The sequence below is a fragment of the Chanodichthys erythropterus genome, chromosome 11, assembly GCF_024489055.1.
Source record: "Chanodichthys erythropterus isolate Z2021 chromosome 11, ASM2448905v1, whole genome shotgun sequence".
In the NCBI taxonomy this organism is placed as follows: Eukaryota; Metazoa; Chordata; class Actinopteri; order Cypriniformes; family Xenocyprididae; genus Chanodichthys; species Chanodichthys erythropterus.
The window spans coordinates 3,873,910-3,900,075 of record NC_090231.1 but is presented as its reverse complement, the minus strand read 5'-3'; the positions used below and the strand labels follow the sequence as shown (position 1 = coordinate 3,900,075).

General features: G+C 36.8%; 1 protein-coding gene and 1 pseudogene across 2 annotated transcripts; one reads left to right on the top strand and one right to left on the bottom strand.

Moving 5' to 3' along the window:
* The first annotated feature begins 1,935 nt into the window (after nucleotides 1-1,935).
* On the top strand, nucleotides 1,936-2,849 carry LOC137030580 (aerolysin-like protein; annotated as a pseudogene).
* An 8,336-nt stretch (nucleotides 2,850-11,185) lies between these two features.
* LOC137030622 (uncharacterized) lies at nucleotides 11,186-24,929 on the bottom strand. Of its 2 annotated transcripts, none has more exons than XM_067401038.1 (11): nucleotides 24,606-24,929; nucleotides 21,241-21,403; nucleotides 19,407-19,599; nucleotides 19,239-19,307; nucleotides 18,945-19,043; nucleotides 17,483-17,587; nucleotides 16,933-17,211; nucleotides 16,796-16,828; nucleotides 13,060-15,007; nucleotides 12,789-12,920; nucleotides 11,186-12,603 (listed from the first exon to the last, which is right to left on the bottom strand). In XM_067401038.1, the coding sequence occupies exons 1-11, from the start codon at nucleotides 24,712-24,714 to the stop codon at nucleotides 12,383-12,385; spliced, it is 3,351 nt and encodes a 1,116-aa protein (XP_067257139.1). In that variant the 5' UTR covers nucleotides 24,715-24,929; the 3' UTR covers nucleotides 11,186-12,382. The 2 variants fall into 2 exon arrangements, with proteins under 2 accessions (XP_067257139.1, XP_067257138.1); XM_067401037.1 differs by having other exon boundaries at nucleotides 11,187-12,603; nucleotides 16,933-17,331.
* Between the last annotated feature and the right edge of the window lie 1,237 nt (nucleotides 24,930-26,166).

Here is a 26,166-nt window from a genome sequence, read left to right as displayed (position 1 = left end):
ACATTATTTTTTTGTGCACTAACCCTTTAAATCTGTGGAAATGAGAGCACATGGTGACAAGTGCACTAAAATTTATTTTATAGAGAAAGTTAAGGGCAATCTGAAAAGAAAAAAAAAAAAACAGTGAAACTAATGCCTGTTGTCCCATGTTTAACTCCACAAAGCTACACAATGCAAAATCAAAGTGTTTCATAATGTTGCTGGCTGCATGTCACACTTGGCATCACGAGTCACCAGTTATATTAAGTTCAGCTTAAATGTTTAGTCAGACACACCCTTTTTTTTTTTTACCATTTTATAAATCAAAAATGAAATAAATACTTTGATTGTTGCGATCCTATCTGTTAAGGTTGCTGGTGTATAAATCACACAATGAGGAGAAATACACATAAACAAGTCTTTTACTGGAATATCCACAGGAGACTACAGGAACAGGCAGGAACATACACCAAACAATACAAGTACAATACCGGGCAACACATGACAGGAAACACAGGGCTAATATACAAGGGATAACAAGGTGGGTGATTAGACACAGCTGAATGTGATCAGTTACCATGGTGAATGACTAGTGGCGGGAAATAGAACAACAACAAGTCCAGAGTGAGTCCAAAACAGAGTGCACATGTAACACTATCAGACTTATGATAGCAACCTGAATCGTAACAAAGCACTGTTCACCAGAGGAGAACTGGCCCCCCGACTAAGCCTGGTTTCTCCCAAGGTTTTTTTTTTTCTCCATTTTAACACCTACTTGCCACCTGATGTCACCTGTTGGAGTTTGGGTTCCTTGCCGCTGTCACCTTTGGCTTGCTTAGTTGGGGACACTTGACATTTGACTTGACATTTGATATTCAACAGTATTCTTGACATTTATTCAACAGTGCTTTGATCTGCCTGCATTGACACTATTCTTGAACAGCTGTATATATACCAGTTATCAATGTAAAGCTGCTTTGATACAATCTGCATTGTAAAAAGCGCTATATAAATAAAGGTGACTTGACTTGACTCAAAACACATGACATGTTCTAACGGATACATACTCTGTCATACTCAAGTAAAATTGAGTAAATACATTTTTGATTTTAATCCAAAATCTAGTGATGCATGGCTGATTTTGCATCAAGTCTGGACTGGAATTCGGAAGTTTATATGTGCACATAAAATAAAATCATATTCTTATTAACTTTTTTTTTTAACCGAGATGATGCTGGTTCTTGTGGCAGAGGTGGTGGTCTATCAGGAGAACCAATGACCAGTGAAGATGCTGTAACTGAATAGGTCAGACAACCCGCCCACATAGTAACCAGACTTTCAATGTTTAAAAATGGATTTTAAACATTGCACTGCTAAAGTCATTTTATTTTTAGTTTATGAGTGAACATACTGTTTTTGAGGCAAATAACAAAAGTTGTAACAAATAATTTGTGTGTGATTTGTAAATAACATAATTTTTAGATGATAAAAGACCAGACAAATTAATTTTGTTAGCTAACCAAATGAAGATTTGCATAATCCCTTTTAACCACACACTTTGTAGATCTATTTAAGCAACAGCCCAATCAAACACATCTCAGTTTTCTGACTTGTACCAGACGAGCTGATCTTGAGAAGTTCATCAGACTAAAGTCATTGATGTGAGTATATTTCAGTGAGTAGTTTCAAGCTGTTACATTGTAATTTGTGTAGCTAATGGCTTGAAACTTTGCAGGATTTTAATAAAGGACTAATAATAAATGGAAAAACATTTGTGTGCAGATGAAAAAAAAAAAAATCTTTAAATCATGGAATAAGAAAAAAAAAAAGTATTGAGTAAAAATACTTATTGACCATTTCATAATTCATGAATAAGAGACATTACCTGATTTAAATCTCTGGTGTTAATTCTGATATTAATCTGATATCTAATTTTCAAATCTAATTTCTTCAAAGATGTCCTACCCAACCACTATGTCTAGTATTGGTGGTGGAGGAGGTGCTCCATTTTCATTTACTGGTGAAAACAATGGTGTTTAGAGAAGATCTGGGTGTGGGTGGGGAGAATGGCAGGTAAAGGCTGTCAGGGTCTGGCTTACAGATGGGAGAAATGAAACCTTTGGCAAGCCATCTGGATCGAATCAAGAGTATGTGTTCAAACCTGGTGAGCGTTTCACCAAATCGACTCTGTGGGGAAACGAAGCAGGAACACGCCTTGGAGCGATTTGATTCAAGACCAGTGAGGGTGGAGAGTTTTTTGCAAAGATGACAAGCTGGAGTTTAAAAACAGAATATCCCATGGATGTTGGCTCTGGATATTGTTTAGGAGTTGTAAGAGGTGGGATTCAAGTTTCTCAGTGCAGTTCAATCAACAGTTCTCACCAACATCAACTATCCCACTATCAACCAATTGATACCAAAGGTGACTGTGGAAATCCATCACTTACCAGAACGACTCTTCTGCCAAACAACAGCAAACAATCGAAACCTCAAAGAAGGTGATCAAAAAATCCTCATGGTCTAGGAGCAAGAGTTTTACTTCAACGTTTAGTATGGAAGTGAAGGCTGGGATTCCAGTGGTTGCAGAAGTTTCTACAGGATTCAGTTTCAGTGTTGGAACAGAAAGCACCTATAGTCTGGAGCACACAGATGAGAGAACCGAAACTCTGTCTACCAATTTAGAAATCCCACCAAAAAAGAAGGTGGATGCTACAATCACCATTGGCAGAGCCACTTTTGACCTGCCTTACACTGGCACGGTGAAGATCACTTGCAAGAATGGCAGTGTGTTCCAGTATAAAAACAATGGAACATACAAAGGCGTCACTTACACTGATATCAAAGTGAAGACTAAAGAATCTGCTCTGTAATGTCAATGTATCAATTGTTCTACATTTAATTGATTTGTTTGAGCTTTTCTTCCTCTGTTCCATTTCAAAGTGCTCTTTACTCCATTATTTTTAACAGGGTAAATTACTTCATACTTTGATCAATATGGTAATAGAGATGATTGTGATGTATTATAATGTGATTACACAATGTATTTCATCATATTAGAACAAATCTAACATTTATTAAAAACATTTCATGAGCCATGTGTGTGCACTGTTTATCTTTAATGCTGTCTTTTTATTGACAAAATGTCTTCTGAGACAATCTTTATAAGCAGTTTGATGAAAGCAGCTCTATAAATATGCAGATATACAAAATACAACAATGGTGATTGAAAGATAAAAAAAACTATTAAATCTTAAAAAAAAAAAAAATCATATTATCCACCTCACTTTTAACACATGTGCAGGTGCAGCCATTTGTAAACTGAATGTGCAGTTTGACTTCATTTCTGTCCTACGTCTACAGAAGTCTTTATTGAGAAATTACAGGTTTAGCTCTAGACAGTGTTGCTAATTTATTGAAAATATTTCACAATGTGACATTATGATGATTAGTGTTTGTTTTAGCTGGGCTCTTGACCCAGTGGGGTTTATGTGAACATTGTTCATTAAATTAAAAGTTACTGTAATTTTTAAATTAAAAGTTACTGTAATTTTGTTCTGTAATTTTTTAATAAATAAATAAAAACAAACTGGTAATTTACAGTTTATGCCTATAAAATGTTAAAAAATATAAGGCTTTTAGTATTATTGAATGGCTATACTTATTAATTTTATCCCAGAAATGGTAAATAATAATAAAAAAAAAAACATTAAATAGAGGCATCAGTCTCAGTAGCAGATCCGTTGCCAGAGAGGAGAAAGGTGGTGACGATTCTCAGCATACCCTGGACCCTGTTCAGTTGTAGCAATGTCTAACCAAGTAAATGCAAACATGTATAAAAAGGCAGATTTTATTCCACTGTAAAGAACCAGGGAAAAGTTTAGTTAACCCTGCTTCAGGATATAATTTCACCATTGTACCTAAAGCTAAATGTTTATTTTTTTTTACCAATCCAGTTGAACTATTAGCTAAAACAGCACAATTTGACAAAATTTGAGTTTTTCATGTATAAACTGATTTTATTGAGCATGTGGAGACAAGATGCATTATGTAAAGTATTAAAGTTATGTAGCTTTTGTTGCTAGAAGGACAACTGAGGTCACTTTAAACCATGTGCTGTGATTTTTGTTTTACATACACACACACATCTACACACACCTACACACACACCTACACACACACACACACACACACACACACACACACACACACCTACACACACACACGTTCGTTTTTGTGAATTGTGGGGACATTCCATAGGCGTAATGGTTTTTATACTGTACAAACTGTATTTTCTCTCCCCCTACACTAAACCTACCCATCACAGGAAACTGCACACTTTTACTTTCTCACAAAAACTCATTCTGTATGATTTATAAGCATTTTGAATGCTGAATGTCCTCATATGTCACCTCTTTTTTTAATACCTATGCCTACCCATGTCATTATAGACATTTGTGTCTGGATATGTCACAAAAACATGCACACACACACACACACACACACACATACAGTATATAAACAGTATATATACCACGGTGTACATTTAACACAGCTGATGTTTGTTCATGCCTTTGGTTTCAATCTGTTTTATAAAAGTCTAATACAACTCTGGGTAACACTTTATAATAATTGCACACTATGAATCATTAGTGAATAGTCAATTAATCTTTTATAAAGCATTAATAGACATTAGTATTTGATTATTATTGTTGTCAGTAGATTTTGTGCTGTCATTCATGTACGGTTGTGCTTGTGCTGTGTGTCCAGGGGCGCTGCTAAGGATTTTGGGCCCCATAAAAAGAATCTTGACAGGGCCCCCAACACAGCTGAGAGTTTTTTCATATTAATTTACATAAAATAATGCGCTTTTATGGTATTTTGACTATCATTCTCATATATTTAAGTCAATCAGACAATTGAACTCCATCCCATGGAGTTGAACTCCATCCCCCGTCCACACACCTGTAATTTGTCCTCTGTAATACTGCGCTACTTCAGTACTGTATAATGTATATACTGTGCATAGCTGTACATGTGTCATATAGTGTATTCACATATATTTATATTTGTATGAATGTACTGTACATATTTGTACTGTACACTGGCAATGACAATAAAGTTAATCTAATCTAACCTAATATTTTTAACATGACAGTTGAAATGTAACGGAAACACTGAGCACTCTTAATACAATGAAATGTATTTATATTTATTTGCTTCAACACTGATACTGAAATTTCAAAATAAAACTCTTCAATTTAAAAAAAAACAGGAATTACAATCTTTGGTGAAAAAAAAAAAAATCTCAGCAAGAAAACACCACCATAAAACAAAATGGCCATATAAAATTTCTAATAATTTAAGCAGAACTTGCATAATATACAACATTTAAACTTATGGTAATTATCTTTAACACTAGAATGAACAAGGCATCATTTTGACCGTTTTGAAATTTGCATAGTCAATAACTTTGTCTAAATAAATCACAAAGCCTTGCTGCTCCCTGACTTTTCCTAAAACTACATGAATTTTCATTAAAACTAGTTTAAATATTTATTGTGTGAATAAAAACAGAAATATAATAATTTCTACCTATAACGTCCACAGGCAGTCATTTTGCGCTGTTTAAATTGAGTTTTGCCGACGGTCTGGATCAGATAATGTGAAAGTATTATGTGAAGATGGTTGGCAGAGATGAATCATGCTGCATTTTACAATATAGGGGACATTGTAGTAATACAACTCCACATCATCTTAAAGAGATGCACTGAAACCTCACAAACAGATGATAGTAGTTTGTACAGTAGCTGGCAGAGGATTTTTAACAGAATTCATGAAGTTAGACTGCTTGCAAGACAGGTGCAACAGCGTGGACCGCAGCAGGGTGCTGAAAGTGGGCGCCGCCCAGAGGTGGGTAGAGTATCCAAAAACTGTACTCAAGTAAAAGTACAGGTACTTATATAAATATTTACTCAAAGTAAAAGTTAAAGTAATAATCTTAATAGTTACTTGAGTAAGAGTAAAAAAGTATCCATTGAAAATCTACTCAAGTAGCTCGTTACTAGTTACTTTGTAACTATATAATATATATATATATATATAAATATATAATACAATAGCATGTTATTATTTAGATACATATTTAAATTATTATCATAATTAGATATCTTTGCAACAAACACAGAAGAGACAAACATTATTTCTGGCATCTGTAACCCGAATATCATTGCATGTCATTTGCTTTGTATAATAATAACGTATACAGCTACATTTGAAAGAAGAAAGAGAGAAAACTCTTTACATGTGCTCTCGCTCATAAACTCTGAACATCACAAAAACAATGATCAAATGCACATTGACAGATCTTATTCCGTCTGTTTTCCAAAATGTAATCAAATGTATATTTCTGCAGGCTCGTGTAAACACAGTGTTTATGCAAAGGCATTAATTTTCAAGATGAACAGGTCGCCGGCGCTGCCATTGCGCAATAGGTACAAATTACCATTTCATACTCTCTGAACAATGGTAGCTTATTTAATGTACAAATTAAGATATATGTCCATAAAAATGGTAAAGAAATGCTACATACTTTGTTATTGTGCCGTAATAATCTGTAATAATCTGGCTGTAAAATGTCGGCTATTGGCTGTATGAACTGAAATCAAATTAAATCGATACCTGTGTGGAGTTGTTCACAGACAGCACACAGTTCAACTAATAAAGATCTTCATCGCTGGCAAACAATAGGACGTATTTGCAGATTTGTTTTTAAGTGACCGCTTCAGCTGATTCAGTGCGTGCAGGAACTGAACAAATCATTCAAACTGATTCGTGAACCAATTTATACAGTTTTGCCAACATGTTTGATCAAGTCTTTGAACAGAATCGACTCAAAAGAGTGATTCATTTGTGAATGGGGCATCGTTCATGAAAAAAGAGAGAGCGTGCTTGGAATAAACTACGCATTTCTTAACATGTACAGTATTGCACTTAAAGTAACGAGAGGAACGTTGCCAAACGTAGCGAAGTTAAAGTACAGATTTTTCATTATAAATGTACTCAAGTTAAAGTAAAAGTATCCGCATTTAAATCTACTCTAAAAAGTACAAATTTTCCAAAAAACTACTCAAGTAAATGTAACGAAGTAAATGTACTCCGTTACTACCCACCTCTGGCGCCGCCTCGTACAAAGATGCCGACACCGGCTGCATGTGAGGCAAAGCCGTGCACCCACTGCACCCTGCTCTATCGAAACGTGCTAACTTATCGAAAAATGCTACCGTAGAGACCTAGGGCCTCATGTACAAAGCGTGCGTACGCACAGAAAAGTGCCGTAGGCTACGATCATTGTCACGGGCGGTCCACTAACAATTTAGGCCTACTTACAAACCCACCTTTTCTTGTGAAATATTGGGTAGCATACTGTCGACCCTTTGCCTCTTTCACTTCTCTTATTTTTTTCTCTTTCTGTTTTTGACTTCCAGATTTTTGAGGCATTTTCACATCCTCTGTCAAGTTGAATCTGCCGGGCCGGTGTTACAATATATTCGGTTCCTGAAATATCCTGTTCTACTGGGAATATTCATGATATCCTCCTATTGTGGGCGTGTCCTTGAGAGAACGCGCAAGCGAATGGAACTGAAAATATTAGTACATGCTCCTCAAACCGCATCGGTTTAATGGATTATTTTAAAAGGTAATAAAATATTCCTTTGGAATATAAACCTTTGCCAGCCAGCAGCTACGTAAAGAATGTTATTTTGTTTAAAATATTATAATTATGATAAGAAAATTATAGTTTAATTTAGTTTCATTTTATTTAAGGTTTGACAAGGCAGGATATTGCAGCACAAAACCCTGAAATGTGTCAAACATAACACATACTCAAACAACCTTATGTACTTGATTTAAAACAATTTCAAAAGTAGTCAAATAAAAAAAAAAAAAATCTGATAATAATTATATAATTTATTCTGTGAGGTAATACAGCACAAATGCACAGAAAAAATAGATAGCGACTTTACAAGATGACATTATACTTGTTATTATCACCAATGTCATAATATGGTTTTGTTTTGCTTTTGTGATGTTTCCACATTATACTCATCATCTTGTAAAGTCACTGTCTGTTTCAGACTAGATGTGAGAGCTGAAGTCTTGAAGAGCTCTGGCAGTGTGTGATCCAGACATGCATGAAGGCTGTTCCTGAGTGCCAAGGCCCAGTTTTAATATTTACCTCAGAACCTCACATTTAGCATTGCTTCTTTTCACACATTGTTTTGAATTTTTAAATGTCTTTTCAGAGACATTTGTGTTACATTCAGAGTAATTACTTTTGTACTTGTTATAACATTTAATGTATTTAATATTTATATAGTCTACAACTGAATTTGTTGTTTTAAAAAAATAAATAAAACTAAGAAAAGATGAAAAAATCTGCAAAAAATAATATTAAAAAAATAATAATATTTTAAAGATGATTTTGTACAATCCAAATAAGCTGTACAGATATTTAGAAAAGGTTTTAACAATGTTTGTCATGTTTTTCAATTATTTCACATTCACCTATAGGTCAATCAAGGTAATCAGTTACAAAAACTTGGTACACTAAAGAGACCTTTCTACTGACTCTGATAAACACCAGAATAAAGATGCCCAGGGTCTCTGATCACCTGTGTGAATGTGCCTTAGTCCTGCTGCAGGAGACAAGAGGACTGCAGATGTGAACGGAGCAATAAACTACAATGTTCCTAAAATGTGTAAAGGAGTCAAAACAGCGGCGGGAATCCCTCCATCACACACACACACACACACACACACACACACACACACACACACACACACATACCTACTTAACTACAATGTGAGGACGTATGACTGGATACCCTACCTTTAGGGACTACCCTTTCTGAAGGGTCTAGAGACTAAAGAAAGACATCACTGCGCTTCTGGAGAAGCCGTTATTACAGATATCACTTGATTTTATCAATAAAACACTTCCTTAAAGACCTGACACTTTACCTTCACATTGGGGACAGTATTTTATATGTCCAATTTGGGGACATACACAAACTCTGATCTAGTCATCCTTTGAGGACTGTGGAGATACACAGACTCTGGTTAAGGTACACTTTCAGGACTTTGTTGTAACTTGTAATTTTATAAGTTATTTATCCTAAGAAGTCATAGAAGTGGAATATTATAATTCAAAGTTTCAATACTGGGTACTGGAATCAAGCTAGAGCAGAGAAACTAGTGTGAGAGACTAAACTGGGCTTTTTAACTTCTTCAAGATCACTGAAAATGGGTAGCATACATTTTCATTTGATTTGCAGCTTGAGATCAAGTGCCTTTGGATTGCTCAGTTGGGAAATGACAATTAACATTCAGAAATATTATTGATTCGACTGTATTGACTATCAGAGAACAAAAGATGTACTGAATTAAGCTGAATAATGAAATTATTGTCTTCTGCAGAACTGTTTTACAAATGGAATACAAATCATGTCAATTGTTAAAATTTGCAACAGTTATTTTATGTGTGAAGGTGTTTTGAAATGAACTGTATAGTATAAACACACCTTAGAAATAAAGTTGTCTTGACTTCAAGGCAGAGAACACTTCCCTGACCACTGCCTGCATCCTTCTAGTTAATTTAGCATTGACTGCAAATAATCATTACCCCAAAAACATCTTAAGATGTTTTCCTCACCAGTGTCATCTCTGGCTACTCACTGGGGCCTTAAGACATTAGGCATGTTTTCTGCAAAATGTAATAATAGTCAAAAAAACTATATGAATAAAAATAGTGACACACACACTCCGATAAAATGACTCTTTGGGGACTCTAGTGATACACAAAATCCGATAAAATGACTCTTTGGGGACTCTAGTGATACACAAAATCCGATAAAATGACTCTTTGGGGACTCTAGTGATACACAAAATCCGATAAAATGACTCTTTGAGGACTCTAGTGATACACAAAATCTGATAAAATGACTCTTTGAGGACTCTAGTCATACACAAAATCTGATAAAATGACTCTTTGAGGACTCTAGTCATACACAAAATCTGATAAAATGACTCTTTGAGGACTCTAGTGATACACAAAATCTGATAAAATGACTCTTTGAGGACTCTAGTCATACACAAAATCTGATAAAATGACTCTTTGAGGACTCTAGTGATACACAAAATCTGATAAAATGACTCTTTGAGGACTCTAGTGATACACAAAATCTGATAAAATGACTCTTTGAGGACTCTAGTCATACACACACTCCGATAAAATGACTCTTTGGGGACTCTAGTGAGACACAAATCCGATAAAATGACTTTTTGGGGACTCTAGTGATACACAAAATCTGATAAAATGACTCTTTGGGGACTCTAGTGAGACACACACTCTGATAAAATGACTCTTTGGGGACTCTAGTCATACACAAAATCCGATAAAATGACTCTTTGAGGACTCTAGTGAGACACAAAATCCGATAAAATGACTCTTTGAGGACTCTAGTGAGACAAACTGATTAAATGAGTCTTTAATATTAACAATAACAACACATTGTGGCGAATAACAGAAATTAAAAAAGATAAGAAAAAAAAACAATTTACAAAGGACAACAATGAAAATGCAAAACTAGCACTAACTTGGAGGCTTCCGTACTTCCTCCATTCACCCATCTTTAAAATCTCTCTACTTCCTCCTTTACCTTCACCCTCCTCCTTCCCTTTACATTCACTCGCTCTTCTCACAACCTTTACATTCGCTCCTCCCTCTTTTCATCCCCTTTACATTCACTCCTCCCCTTTCCACAACCTTTACATTCGCTCCTCCCTCTCTTCATCCCTTTTACATTCGCTCCTCCCTCTCTTCATCCCTTTTACATTCGCTCCTCCCTCTTTTCACAACCTTTACATTCGCTCCTCCCTCTCTTCATCCCTTTTACATTCGCTCCTCCCTCTCTTCATCCCTTTTACATTCGCTCCTCCCTCTTTTCACAACCTTTACATTCGCTCCTCCCTCTCTTCATCCCTTTTACATTCGCTCCTCCCTCTTTTCACAACCTTTACATTCGCTCCTCCCTCTTTTCATCCCCTTTACATTCGCTCCTCCCTCTTTTCACAACCTTTACATTCACTCCTCCCTCTTTTCATCCCCTTTACATTCGCTCCTCCCTCTTTTCACAACCTTTACATTCGCTCCTCCCTCTTTTCACAATCTTTACATTCGCTCCTCCCTCTTTTCACAACCTTTACATTCGCTCCTCCCTCTTTTCACAATCTTTACATTCACTCCTCCCTCTTTTCATCCCTTTACATTCGCTCCTCCCTCTTTTCACAATCTTTACATTCGCTCCTCCCTCTTTTCATCCCCTTTACGTTCGCCCCTCCCTCTTTCACAACCTTTACATTCGCTCCTCCCTCTTTTCACAACCTTTACATTCACTCCTCCCTCTTTTCACAACCTTTACATTCGCTCCTCCCTCTTTTCATCCCCTTTACATTCGCTCCTCCCTCTTTTCACAATCTTTACATTCGGTCCTCCCTCTTTTCATCCCCTTTACATTCGCTCCTCCCTCTTTTCACAACCTTTACATTCGCTCCTCCCTCTTCATCCCCTTTACATTCGCTCCTCCCTCTTTTCATTCCCTTTACATTCGCTCCTCCCTCTTTTCATTCCCTTTACATTCGCTCCTCCCTCTTTTCATCCCCTTTACATTCGCTCCTCCCTCTTTCCCACAACCTTTACATTCGCTCCTCCCTCTTTTCACAACCTTTACATTCGCTCCTCCCTCTTTTCACAACCTTTACATTCGCTCCTCCCCCTTATCCCCTTTACCTCATCCTTTATATTTATGACATATAGAAAGTTTAGTGACATTCCATCGAACTTCATTGTAACTGAACAATGAAAACAGAACATTGAAAATGAACTATTCTGTCTTCATTAGTGTTCTTATACTCCTTCTTACTTTCTTGATATTCTGATTCATTCCATCCTCAAAACAATTTCTACACCTTTATCCTAATTTCTTTTAATTTTCCTCCATTTATTACAAAAAGAGAATGATGTGCAAAGTGTTAAGATGGCATGTAAAATATATTTATAAGAGCTAATATGGGATTATTTTACTTGGGATAAATGGTACAGATTATTTTTGATTAGTTTATGTAACATCGCAGTACAGTCTTTTGCTAACAACGTTAATGTACAGCACCTTCAATGAGCTGGTCGCTAGTTGAGCCACTCTCTTCAGACAAATAAGTCAAATAATACTTTTAACACTTTCCACATCATATTATATTTTTACAGTATTTTTATATATTATATATTTATTTTTTTACAGTAAAGAAGTTATAAAAGGCACTGAAGTGTTTTTGTGTTTGTGCCTCCTCACAAACCACCCTTTCTTTTAAGAGTCGTGATCCTGTTCCGCACATAATTTTTCACACCAGTCCATGTTCGCTGCTTCAAAGCTTCTGGCTCTGCGTGAATGCATCTTTCACAGTCTTGCTTACCAGGAACTTTGCATGTCTTGATGAACTTCATCATGTGTCTCTCTACTGCTTTTACCTCATTGTCCTCCCATTTCTTTTTTGGAGCGTTTGAAGAACCTATGGAATAATTAAAAATGTAATTCTCATAACAACTAAATCAGTGAGTATGACCAAATCATACATATGTCCTAATGTGTAGATTTTTCTGAATTTTGAAAAGCCCTTGGATGGATATTGCTGCTTGGAGCTAATTTATGGTTATTTGATGATTATTGTGCGTGTAGTTTAGAGATTTTTCTTACCTTGATCCTCTTGTGAAACAGATTGATCAGATTGAACAGGTGGATCAGTCTCTGCTGGTGCGGTTGTCTGAGATACGTCACTGTAATCCTCCTCATCACTTGACATGGAATCACCTTGAGCCTCAAGTTGCTCTAAACAGTTGATAAAAAAAAAATAAAAAAAATCAACAGTTTATTGATTATACTTAGCATCTGTAACATATGATAATGTACAGTTTTTTGCAAATATATACAGCACAGACACACACAGACCGTCCAAGTATACTCATACCATTTGGGTCAATTTCAATGTCGTCAAGTTTCTTTCCTTTGAAGTCAGACAGTGTTCCTTTCTCCATGGCCATTAGGACTTTACTCATTTTTGCCAGCTGCAGTGTCCCCTCTGGTAACCGGTAATACTGTCTGTGGATTCTAATATCGTGACCAAGGAAATCAGCCAGCTGGTCTGCTTCATTCTCATCAAGGTTCAGAACTTTCGACATGGTTGCTATGTGTTTCCTGAGCCTGGTTGATGACAGCGCTTCGGGATTCTTTATGCCACATTCACAAGCAGCTTTATTGATGCACTCTCCTCCTCTGTAGGCAGACATCGCTCCACATCTGGCAAACATAAAGGGATTCTCTGCTGGAACGCCACAAACCTCACGTGTTTCAACGAGCAGCTCCATGGCAGTAACCATCGAAGGCTTGAGGAGCACAGGAACCTTTCTCCCCCGTTTACCACGGATCTCAACTCTGGTGAAGTGCAGGCACAGCTTCCTCTCAAACTCAGACAGACAGATGGCGATGTCTTTGTGTAGCTCAGAAGAATCCCTGCTTTTAAAAGCTGACAAAAGCATCCGGGACACCTCACCTTCTCTTCTTCTGTTGAACAGGATGACCTGGGACAGCGTGACTTTGGCTAGAGCAGCATAGCTGTCAGCAGAAGGGCAAGTTCTGAGCTTACTTAGGAGCTCATTGTGTTTCTTGTCAAGATGTGCATGTAGGACTTTGACGTCCTGAGTGAAAGGAATGATCTGTGGTGTGTTCCACTTGGCTTCTTTCAAAGTAGTTATAGCACCAGCAGAAATGTACTCATTCCACCTTGCCTGGTGTATTTTCCTGAAGTCTCGAGCACACTCAGCACGGTCATGATCTCCATACATCATGGCGTTGCTCTCAACAATGCTACAGATCTTGTTTAAAGAATGCCCAAGTTTGAGAGCTAAAGAAGGAATACGGTAGAAGTTTTTCTCTTCATCGTAGCCAGATACAACTTTAACAGCTGCTATGACATGTTTGAAGTTTGCTGGTATGATGAAGTCTACCATTGTTCTCAGTGGTGTAAACTTCCTTGCTTCAAGAAGAAGTCTGCCAACTTCTCTCATCTTCTGCCTGATGTAGTCATGTCTGGTCACATCAGACCCCATCCTGTTGAACATGTGCTGCCCCAGCTGCATGATGCATATGTCGGAATGGACTACGCGTGAAACGTCATCATAGTTCATAAAGGATAGTACTTTCTTGAAACCTGTGCTTACTTCTAAGCCAACTGGTGTGTTCAGAGCACACAGAGATCGAACTCTTTTCCTGCCCTGGGCTTCATCATCTTTAGGTTTCAGAGGACAGGTTTTGATATGTTTCCAAAGGCTACTCTTGTTGTAAAGCCCTTGGCAGTAAATGCAGTGAATAAATTCTTTGGCTCTTTTTCCTTTTTTTGGACGGTAACAGGCAATCATCTCCCCATGTCCTTGTCTCACAACATCTGTGTTGTGGGCAAAGTTGCCCCTTTTTCTAAGGTGGTTTAACTGGACTCGTCGTTCCTTTGAATTTTTTGGATATGCTACTGCCTTTACAACCTCCACTTCGTTGCGATGGACAAATTCAAGATGTCTTGCCATTTTTGAATATGGCTTAGAGCAATAAAGGCAATACTGCTTCTTCTTGTATGTCTTGCATTCCTGCTTTGGTGATGGCATGGACTGAATAAAAGTCTTATCACCAGACAAGGTGTTTGTCTCTTTAGTTTGGCATTTCATCTTTTTTGGTGATGGTGCCGTCACAAATTGATTAGATGAACTACCAGCCTCTTTGAGTGATTTTGGATGCATCAAAGCACTTTTACCCATGTCATGTCCAGAAGAACTACCATCCGATTCATCAGAGTTGATTTTTGGTATGTAGTCAACATCACTGTAGTCTGTGACATCGCTGTAGTCACTGATGGCACTTCCTGAATACTGAATGAGAAAAAAATGAACACTTACTCAAATAATTCCAAATGTTGTTTTTTTCCAACTACTTTTTTAGTGATCACATGAGTATACCACTGCCAGAATCTAACAGAAGAGATCGTATGTGAGCATAGTGGGCATGGCAGCAGTTCCCGTAAAATTACATTTCCTGGATTGTAGGCAAGTAAAGTCATAACTATGAAAATGATTTGAGTATACACTGCGTTCCAAATTATTATGCAAGAGACAAATCAGTAAGATTTCTGTACAATAAACATTCAGATTTTAGTTTTTCTAAGAAAATGTTTGTTTGTTTATTTATCCATGTCTTTTTAGATAACTGGTATCAACCTCAGACAAAATAATTTGCCAGGTCTATGGAAACCCTACTTAGAGGTTGTTCCACATTATTAAGCAAGTCACAGTTCTCATGCAATATGGAGAGGAAGAAAGATCTTCCTGAAGATGAAAAGCATGAAATGGTGCAATGTTGTGCAAAAGGCATGAAAACAACTAATATTGTGTGAAATTGAATGGAGATTATCAAATTATCATAAGATTTGTGAGTGATTTAGAGCACAGCAGGACTCAGTCAGATAAAGGCTTGTTGAGGAAAGTTCCTGTCAAAAAAATTAACTGTATTAAAAGGGCAGCTATATAAAAAAGCCAGTGTTGAGCAGCAAACAGGTATTTGAAGCTGCTGGTGTCTCTGGAGTCTCAAGAAGCTCTCCATGCAGGCTGGCAGTTGTGCGTAAAGATGCATTTCAGCCACTCCAAACCAAACCTCACAAAGAGAAACATTTACAGTGGGTTTAGAAATACATGAAGACTCATTTTTAAATAGTTTTATTCACTGACTAATGCCGTACTACAATGGATGGTCTAAATGGATGGATTTCTGGATGGTTGGTGAATGGCCACCACGTTCCAGCAAGACTGCGATGTCAGCAAGGAGCTGGTGGCTGATTGTTTGGGCTGGAATACTAGAAAGTGAGATGGAGGGTATTAAAATGACTTTTGCAAGATATGTGGAGTTCATAATAATTCATTTTCAGCTATGGTATAAAAAGGAGGATAGTGCACAGTACAATGCACTATTTGTACAATGCACTATCCCATGCTGCAAAAAAACATCACAGCAATAAATCTGTTTGAAAATGTATTTCTTCACCAACTGTTAATGTTTCTCTTTGTGAGGTTTGGTTTGGAGTGGCTGAAATGCATCTTTACGCACAACTGCCAGCCTGCATGGAGAGCTTCTCAAGACTCCAGAGACACCAGAAGCTTCAAATACCTGTTTGCTGCTCAACACTGGCTTTTTTATAGCTGCCCTTTTAATACAGTTAATTTTTTTGACAGGAACTTTCATTAATAAGCCTTTATCTGACCGAGTTCTGCTGTGCTCTAAATCACTCACAAATCTTATGATAATTTGATAATCTCCATTCAGTTTCACACAATATTAGTTGTTTTCATGCCTTTTGCACAACATTGCACCATTTCATGCTTTTCATCTTCAGAAAGATCGTTCTTCCTCCTCATATTGCATGAGAACTCTGACTTGCTTAATAATGTGGAACAACCTCTAAGTAGGGTTTCCATAGACCTGGCAAATTATTTTGTCTGAGATTGATACCAGTTATCTAAAAAGACATGGATAAATAAACAAACAAACAAACATTTTCTTAGAAAAACTAAAATCTGAATGTTTATTGTACAGAAATCTTACTGTTTTGTCTCTTGCATAATAATTTGGAACGCAGTGTATAAAGAGTTACATGGCAAGTCACATACCTGTCTTTTTCTTGATAGCCTTAAAGAGGGTACCTGGAAGAGGAGAAATACAAACAAATAAAAATAATATTTAATTTAGTCCTACCAGTCCAATACACCCAGACCATCCCAATAATTGAGCAAATGAAGATACCCACCTCTCTTAATGAGAGTGTCTTAGACATCTGTGATGAGAGAACCACAGGTGTGGATACAGCACAGGGTGAAGATAAGGGTGGAGCAGGAGAAGATGGAGGCTGTGCTGGGCTGGATGAGGATGATGAGGGCTGCGCAGGCGAGGATGAGGATGACGAGGGCTGAGAAGGCGAGGATGAGGACGACGAGGGCTGCGCAGGAGAGGAGGAGGTCGACGAGAGCTGCGCAGGCGAGGATGAGGACGACGAGGGCTGCGCAGGCGAGGATGAGGACGACGAGGGCTGCGCAGGTGACGTTGGTGGTGCAGGAGGTGGTGACGTTGATGAGGTCATTACAGAGGTGGACACAGCACAGGGTGGTGATGAAGAGGATGCATCAGTTGTGGACACAACTAAGGATGACTGTAACAGTTTGAAAATATAATCTGAATAAAAACATAAGGTCTACAAGCAAAAGAAACTATTAATTAATATTAAAATAATTAGCCTGTTAATGGACTGAGGTGTTGATCACAGAGTATTGTTATGATGTTGACATATTACTCAATCTTACTTTAGCAATCTTATTGCGTTCCTTTTCAGTTTCTGCTCTGTTAAAACGTTCATAGCAATCTTCATGATGTTTTCTTAATTTTGCCAGTCTTGATTGAAACCGCTTCTGTGGATATATAAAGAAGTATTTAGCATAAAGGGTTAGTTCACCCAAAAATGAAAATAATGTCATTAATTACTCACCCTCATATTGTTCCACACCCGTAAGACCTTTGTTAATCTTCAGAATACAAATTAATATATTTTTGATTAAATCCGATGGCTCAGTGAGGCCTGCATTCAATGCAATAACATTTCCTCTTTCAAGATCCATTAATGTACTAAAAACATATTTAAATCAGTTCATGTGAGTACAGTGGTTCAATATTAATATTATAAAGTGACAAGAATACTTTTTGTGCACCAAACAAAAAAAATAACGACTTTGACAATATAGTGATGGGCTGATTTCAAAACACTGCTTCAGAGCTTCACAAATCGAATCAGTGACTCGGATCTCCTATCAAACGGCTAAAATGCTGAAATCACGTGACTTTGGATTCATAAAGCTCCAAAGCAGTGTTTTGAAATCGGCCCATCACTATATTGTCGAAAAGTCGTTATTTAGTTTTTTTGGTCCACAAAAATATTCTCGTCACTTTATAATATTAATATTGAATCACTGTACTCACATGAACTGATTTAAATGTGTTTTTAGTACATTAATGGATCTTGAGAGAGGAAATGTCATTGTTTTGAATGGAGGCCTCACTGAGCCATCAGATTTAATTAAAATTATCTTAATTTGTGTTCTGAAAATTAAAGGTGTGGAATGACATGAGGGTGAGTAATTAATGACATTATTTGAACTAACCCTTTAAACAAACATAAAATGTACATTAACAATATTGAAAATAAAATTGTGACAATAACTAGGTAACTAGCAGAGGTGGGTAGTAAGGTAGTAAGACTACATTTACATTCCATAACTTTTGGTGCTTGAGCGGTTAATAAACATAACTGCATGTGTCTAAAGAACATTGTAGCTGGAGCTACTTCTCTCTGTTTATGTCTATGAAGAGTCACACAGATACTGTGCTTCTCCGCAGTGGTTCCTTCCAGACCAGGAAGGAACCTCTTTAACTTTTACATTTCTTTTCACAGAAATTACATTTCTAATGACAAAATATTATTTTGTACCATTTGGAGCGTTTACACAAAGTGTGCTGGATGAAGTGGACACGCACCTACAATCAACTAAAAACAAACCTTCTAATGCATCCTACGGTCTGCCAGCGATAAAGATCTTTTCTAGTTGAACACCTGTGCACCAGCTGTTAGTAGTTGCCTGTGTTGAATAGGGTGTTCAGTATTTTGGGGGCGGAGCAATGAAGGGAGGGGTGTGGTTGTTTGGGTGTCGATTTCAAATATCAACAGTTTTTCCCAGAAATCATCTAATAGTTGCTGCATTATGAGACAGTTACCGTTTTTCTTGATGTTCTTGCTTTGCCTGACTGCTTATGTGGACCACTGCTGTTCACCTCGTCCAATCCAGGTGAAGAAACAGGAGCAGCACAATGGGGCTAGATGCCAGAAAAGGAACCAGTGAATATAAAAATCAGAAATGTTTGTATAGAACAGAAAAACCAGTAATTAATCTAGCTGTCCTACAGTAACTTTATCTATCACTCCTTTCCTTCTGTTAACACCCAGACACACTACTCACAAAAGAGACAATAATATAGAATAATGATACAGATGTTTTAAAGTGGACTTACCGATCTCTGCGGACCCAAACTGATGGATGGCTTTTTATCAGAGGATTCAGTTGATGCTTGATTCAAAGGCTTGAGAAATATGAGACCACAATCACATGGTAACTAATCAGATAGTAAAAGATTATCCTGAATTACTGATCAATCTTTCTATCATTTTTTTGATAGTACCTTGACTCGCCATGGCCAGTCTGAGTCTCCGTAATTGTAGGTGATTTCTTCTCCTGGTAGAATGTCTCGCACAGCAAAGAGACACAGGTGAGGTTTACTGCTCACTTCAAGGGTTCTCATTTTGCAAGTAGGATTTCTGTGTTCATCATTTACAAGTCTTCCCAAGGAACCATCTTCTTTAGATGCATCCATGCTATAAAGACATAAAATTATTACTCAATACTTGTAATCTTATATATGCTAGACAAGTAGAGTTATTTTTAAGTGGTTCTGAACTCAAGCCCTGGAAACCCACCGCTCTGCATAAGTTGTATGTCTCGTTTTTTAATCTACCTGATTCAGACCATCAGCTGATCATCAGGACACAGCTCTATGAACTCAACCGAGTGTGTCAGGTTAAGGAGACAAACAGAATCTGCAGAGAGGAGGGTCTGAGAACCACGGATCTATCGGATAGTGTATGGCAACATCCTCTCAGCAGACAAATGCATCTAACATTCACCATTTTGTTCTCTTTTGGGAATACGGTTAAAAACGAATATTGATGACTCAAAGAAACTGCACTCAGCAGCCTTCAAGTCAGTTCATGGTTAATTTTAAGTATTAAGGGTGTGTTCACACTTGGCATGTTTGTTTAGATTAAAATGAACCCTGGTGCCATTGCTCTTTTATGGCACTTTCTCACTGTGCGGTACGACTCAACTCGCTCGGTTTGTTCTTCCACTGCAGTTAGTACCGCTTCAAAGTGATTGGGATTATAGTCTGATCATTACAGTTGTGCTGCCACCTCGTCTACTGACCACGATAGAGGCGTTTCTTTTTCAAGTTGCATGTGATGGTCATTTAAAGCAAGTCGATTAAAAAACACAAGGCAGCAAACCCGCTAGAATTAAATCTAGCTGGTGTGGTAAATCCAATCTAGTGTCTCTGCGGATGCTGTTATACTCTCTGACAAATCAGTGATCTTCAGTGCTTACACGTCACATTTCAGTATCAGTATGGCACGTTTGGAACCTCAACCGAAGTGGTGCTATTTAAAGGGATAGTTCACCCAAAAATAGAAATGTTTATCTGCTTACCCCCAGCGCATCCATGATGTAGGTGACTGTTTCTTCAGTAGAACACAAATTACGATTTTTAACTTAAACCGTTGCTGTCTGTCAGCTGTATAATGGAAGTCAATGGAAAGTCCATGTATAAAAGTCCATAAAAATTAAGGGGCCGTGCCGAGCCGTACCATGTAGTGGAAAAGCAGCATTCATTAGAACGTGTGAACACTGCTATCTGAACCCTGGTGCACACTAAACAAGTGGACAGAGACTACTGAAAAGATGGGTCTTGGTCCACTTCCAAACAAACTCTGGAGCAGTTCGACTGAAATATGAACGCAACACGGACCAAAGAGATCTAAACGAAACAAAAACAGGAAGATGAGACCCTAAAAAGGACAGAATGCTCATGCATACCTGTTTTTTCTCTTCATAGTCGTGATGTTGCCCATAACAGTTCAGTACAGGTGTCAGAACCGGAGGGATTCCTGCCGCTGTTTTGACTTTTACACATTTTATAAACTCTTCACAAGTTCTCAGCTGGTCAAAATACCACCATATGTAGGCTACGCACACAGCATGTGCGGCAAGTTCTGTCATAAAAGCCCACCAATCAGGTTGTGAACATATCATTATGCCTTTAGGTTCGACGATAGAAATGCTAAGTGGACCCAGACCAAACGAACAAAGCAAACCAAACTACAAACATGAACACACCCTAAGTATCTTTCAGTTCCAGATGTTTTAGCATCTCTACTACATCAATCCAACAGGTCTGTACTCACCACCAATTTCTGCCACGCCACTGAAAATCAAACAGGAACGCGTTCTCGGCCTCAGTGTAGTGTTCAGTTCGGTCAAGACTTTCCTCTGAACTCAGAAGTTCACCTCTGTATTCAAGAACGAAATCACCCCTGAAAAAAGCTCTAGTGGTGAAAACTCCACGCCCTGAAGAGGAGAAATGCATTAGATTCAGCAGTTTATTAAGTCAACTATCATTTTGATCATTACTTAAAGTTCTCTGCCATATGATGTACATTATATGTAAAAGGGAAATTGCTGAATGAAAATAGTCAACAGCCAGGCAAATTTCTAAGTATGCTGTGCTTTTTATACATTACATTATACTTTAAAGTCTTAAAATTATACAGTTAAAATTTTTATACTCTTTCATACATAAACAATATTATCTTGGCTTTATATAGTTTAGAATAGAGTGCTGCAGCGATGACGTATTTTTGTAGTTCACACACCCCTGGTTCCCTCAACTAAAACCCTATATGTTGTTTTAACTGGCTTTTGTATTGCTGCAGAAACTAAGCTTAAGTTTGCCTATTAAATACACCACAGTTGCAAAACTTCATCGTCCTCATGATTAAGCTTCAACAACTCGTCTAGTACGTGTCTGTGTTGCAATATTTTTAAAAGAAAATTCTGTGTTTAACATGCATCGCTTCTGGATAGTTTGTCTTTGTGGTGTATGGATGTTTATGGATGGTTTTTGGCTTTAGATAAAGAGTTTTTTTGTTGTTGTTGATAAATGTGCCTCCAGGAACTGTAAAACTTTAAAAATCCATCTCCCTGTTTAATAAGTATAATGTTTTGCATTCTTATAATGTATGTTTGAATGGTTGTGTACAGTGTACATCCCTAAATCTACCTCTAAACACAACGAGGCTGTGAAAGTGACTAGTGAGTAGATGACTTTATCTGTTCAGGTGATGATTTTTAATGTCCCAGACAACCTCTGTCTCCCATTTAGACACTTGTTAGCAACTACCTTTAAAGTAAAAGCTTCTTTTTTTTTTAAATCACAAGAGGGTATTACTGATGTATATTTTGTGTCTTAGAAAAAAAAAAGTGAAAAAGCAGCCCTTACTTCAGGAATTTAACCAAAACCCAATAATAATAAAAAAAAAAATTAAAAAAACATTGATCATGTACATGATCATGCACAACGATATACTGATAGCTCCAAAAAAAATAATCACCTTATTGAAGGTCTTACGGGTATGGAACGGCATGAGGGTGAGTAATAAATGACATTATTTGAACTAACCCTATTATAAAAATGATCCATTGTCCTGGTTTACACACAAACCAATAACCACCTAAATGTTCAGTTTACCCAAAAATAAATTTCTGTCATTAATTACTCACCCTCATGTCGTTTCACACCCGTAAGACCTTCATTCATCTTCAGAACACAAATTAAGATATTTTTGATAAAATTCAATGGCTCAGTGAGGCCTGCATTGAGAGCAAAATCATTTCCTTTTTCAGTGTTCAGAAAGCTACTAAAGACATATTTAAAACAGATCATGTGACTACAGCAGTTCAATACTTTTTGTGTGCCCAAAATCACCCATCACTAGATATTATTGAATAAAGTGGTTATTTTGTTTTTCTGTGCACAAAAAAATATTCTCATCACTTCATAACATTAAGGTTGAACCACTGTAGTCACATGACTGTTTTAAATATGTCTTTAGTTGCTTTAGAGGTCTCACCGAGCCATCAGATTTTATCAAAAATATCTTAATTTGTGTTCTGAAGATGAATGAAGGTCTTACAGGTGTGGAACAACATGAGGGTGAGTAATTAATGACAGAAACTTCAATTTTGAGTGAACTAACCCTTTAAACTACAAGACTTTATTTGTAAAGCAGGTTATTCTGCATTAATGACATCAAGACCTAACCATTCGTGTATATCAGCACTTCTCAAAGCGCGGAGGGGATTCAATCCGGACCCGCCTCCATTTCGTATTTCAACAGCAGTAATTGTGTGTAAGGGATTAAAAGTCTGGATTTCCTACTTTGATAAACGCATGTCAAAATCATTTGTTTAGTGTTTTATGTCTTTTTGGAGATGGTCCGAAATTAAAGCGAAGGCGAGATATTTAAAGTTTTCCTCCGTGATTCAGTTGCCATGACATCCAGTGAGCATTTAGGCTACTTTTGATGTAATTGGGCGCGAGTTGCGTGACGCGACACTTCACGCGCAGTAAGCGTTTGAATGGGTGTGGAGCAGTGGTTCTCAACCTGCGGCCCGTCACAAATGTAAATGCGGCCCGCGATATGCCGACCACAATAATAATAATAATTTTAAAAAGTAGCATACAATTTATTTTTGTTTTAAAATTTAAATTAAAGCGAATTAAAAAAATATAAATGAGCTATAATGCTTTATTTGTCATATAAAATAATTTTGGTGAGCATTTATTATTTTCAGACATCAGCCAATGTAGAATAATGACGCAATCACTCAGTTAACGAAACAAACACAAGTGTGCGCTTAGGAAGAGTTCAAACAGTAGCCATTAATTTTGTAAATTTAAGCCTCAAAATGGTCAAATTTGTTATTAAAGGAGAAAAACAAAATGTGGAAGATAAAATGAAGGAACACAAGCAAACAAGAAGAGTCGCAGCATCAGCAGTAAAGGTAAGAAGAATGGAAGAATCAGTTTGCTGTTAATGAGCGAGATGGGCAGCCTTCCTGTTTGCTCTGTAGTAAAGTACTTGACAAGCAAAACCTACAATTTCAAAAGACTGAACTGTGAATTCGATGTGTTTGATTGATGTATTTTAAATCAGTAAAAATAACCGCATCAGCGCACCCGCGGCTGGAATGAGCCCAACTCGGCCGCGCGCTAGCGGATCCGATGCTGCGCCAAGGATTGCGACATGACAGAAAGCTTGATATCGTCAGAGATTGTAATTAGCCTACAGTGCACTCATTGTTGTTTGTAAAAAGAGCTGAGTAATATTTGCTTATTAAGGCGTTTATGTGATTGTTTGGTGACTATTGCGATAATGTTGAAGAGAGTCATAAAGTCATACAGAATTAAATAGCAACTTAAAGTGATGTATATAGCCTACAGTTTGTGTGTTCATTGAGCATTACTGATTATTATTGTAAAGCTAATGTCAGTAAGTTAGTTTTTATTTGTTATTTATTGTGTGCAACATCTAAGTATAATAATAGTATTATCTGCTAATACCATAACATTAAATCTGATTGGTTTGCATTGGTGACGTCATATGTAAATTATATGCGGACCGTGAGACTTGCACTTGGACCATTGTGCGGCCCACTGGGAAAAAAGTTTGAGAACCACTGGTGTATATGGTTAGTCATAAATACTTGCCTTTATATTTGCTGATGAACTGCTCTTGAAGCCCAGGCTTATCAGTTCTATGGGTCATGTGATCCTCTGCATCCTGCAGAGGTGTTTTACGCCTTTTGCTTTTCAGCATTATTTCTGGAAAAAAGAAATAAAAAGAAATATAAGGTGAATGGATTAAATAAGCATTTTTAAAAATCTTTTTGATCTTACTGGAATTGTTCACCCAAAAATGTACATAATTATTGTACTAATCCTCATGTTGTTCCAAACCTGTGTTGTGTTTTTCTGTGGAACACTAAAGTTTATCTTTAAATGTAATACAGAGCTCTATGCAGTGACAGCACATGTGACCAGTCTGAAACAGGCATTTAGATAAAAAAAAAACAGCAATATCATTGATGCCAAAAACCATTGTGACCAGATGATTGATATCAATCCATATTCATGTTAATTTAAAAGCTACAGATTTTCAGTCAGTAACCTGATAGATTCATATGGACTATTTTGTCTGCTTTGGAGCTTGACACACAGAATAAAAAAATACTATAAAGTGTCTATGTACTGTCATTGTGCAAAAAAAGCTCTGTGAAGATAAATAAAAAAAACACTTTTGTGTTCCACTAAAAAAAAAAAAAAGTGTAAATAATGTATTACATAAAATTAAAAATGACATCAAATAATAAAAAATGAAAATTAATTATTTCAAATTACAATACATACTGTTGATATTTTACAAAAATTGAGAAAAACAGGCTACCACTGATTAAATTGTAGAATCTAAAGAGATATTATATGAAATATAACAAAATTCTATTTGCTCATCAATGCCTACAAATAAGCAATAAACTGTTTTTTTCCTTATTGCAAAAAAAAAAAAAAAATCAAATGAGAATCAAACTCAAATACAATCGAGAAATAAAACATTAACAGAAAATAATTTAACCACTAAAGTAAACATACATCTTACTAACTTTCATATTTCACAGTGTATTTTAGTTATCATGCATTTTCGGGACAACACTTGATCTCACCTCTCCAGCGTCCATTGATGGGGGTTGTCGTCTTTTTCGCGTCAAGCAATGCCATGTGACTGCATTTCCCGGGAAAACACATCCACAGCTGACGTGCGTGCATGACGTAGTTACGTATTTGGATTTCACGTTGAAATTGTGACTACATTTATTTGACATAATAAATATTTTGGCAAACACCTAGATCTTTGTTTGTTTTATTCACAGTACTGGTTCTTCAAACTTAAATAAAAAATAAATAAAATAAAAACGGAGGCGTACGTCTTTCTAATGGACAGAGCACATGATCACTTTTAAACGATCTCTTTGGAACACATATCTTAATTTTTACTAATTCTATTTAATCAAATGTTTGAGTTAAAATCAGGGAGATGTGTGGATTATTTCGAGGCTCTAAAATAAACTTTAACGTGCACTTTATTAACAGCATTTTCTTTCATTTTTTTTTTAATTTATGGGATTTTTTATTAAATATAAAGGAAGGAAAAGCTGCTAGATCTTGTAAAAGTGCTTTAAAAACGCATATCCACGACAGATTATTCCATAATTTG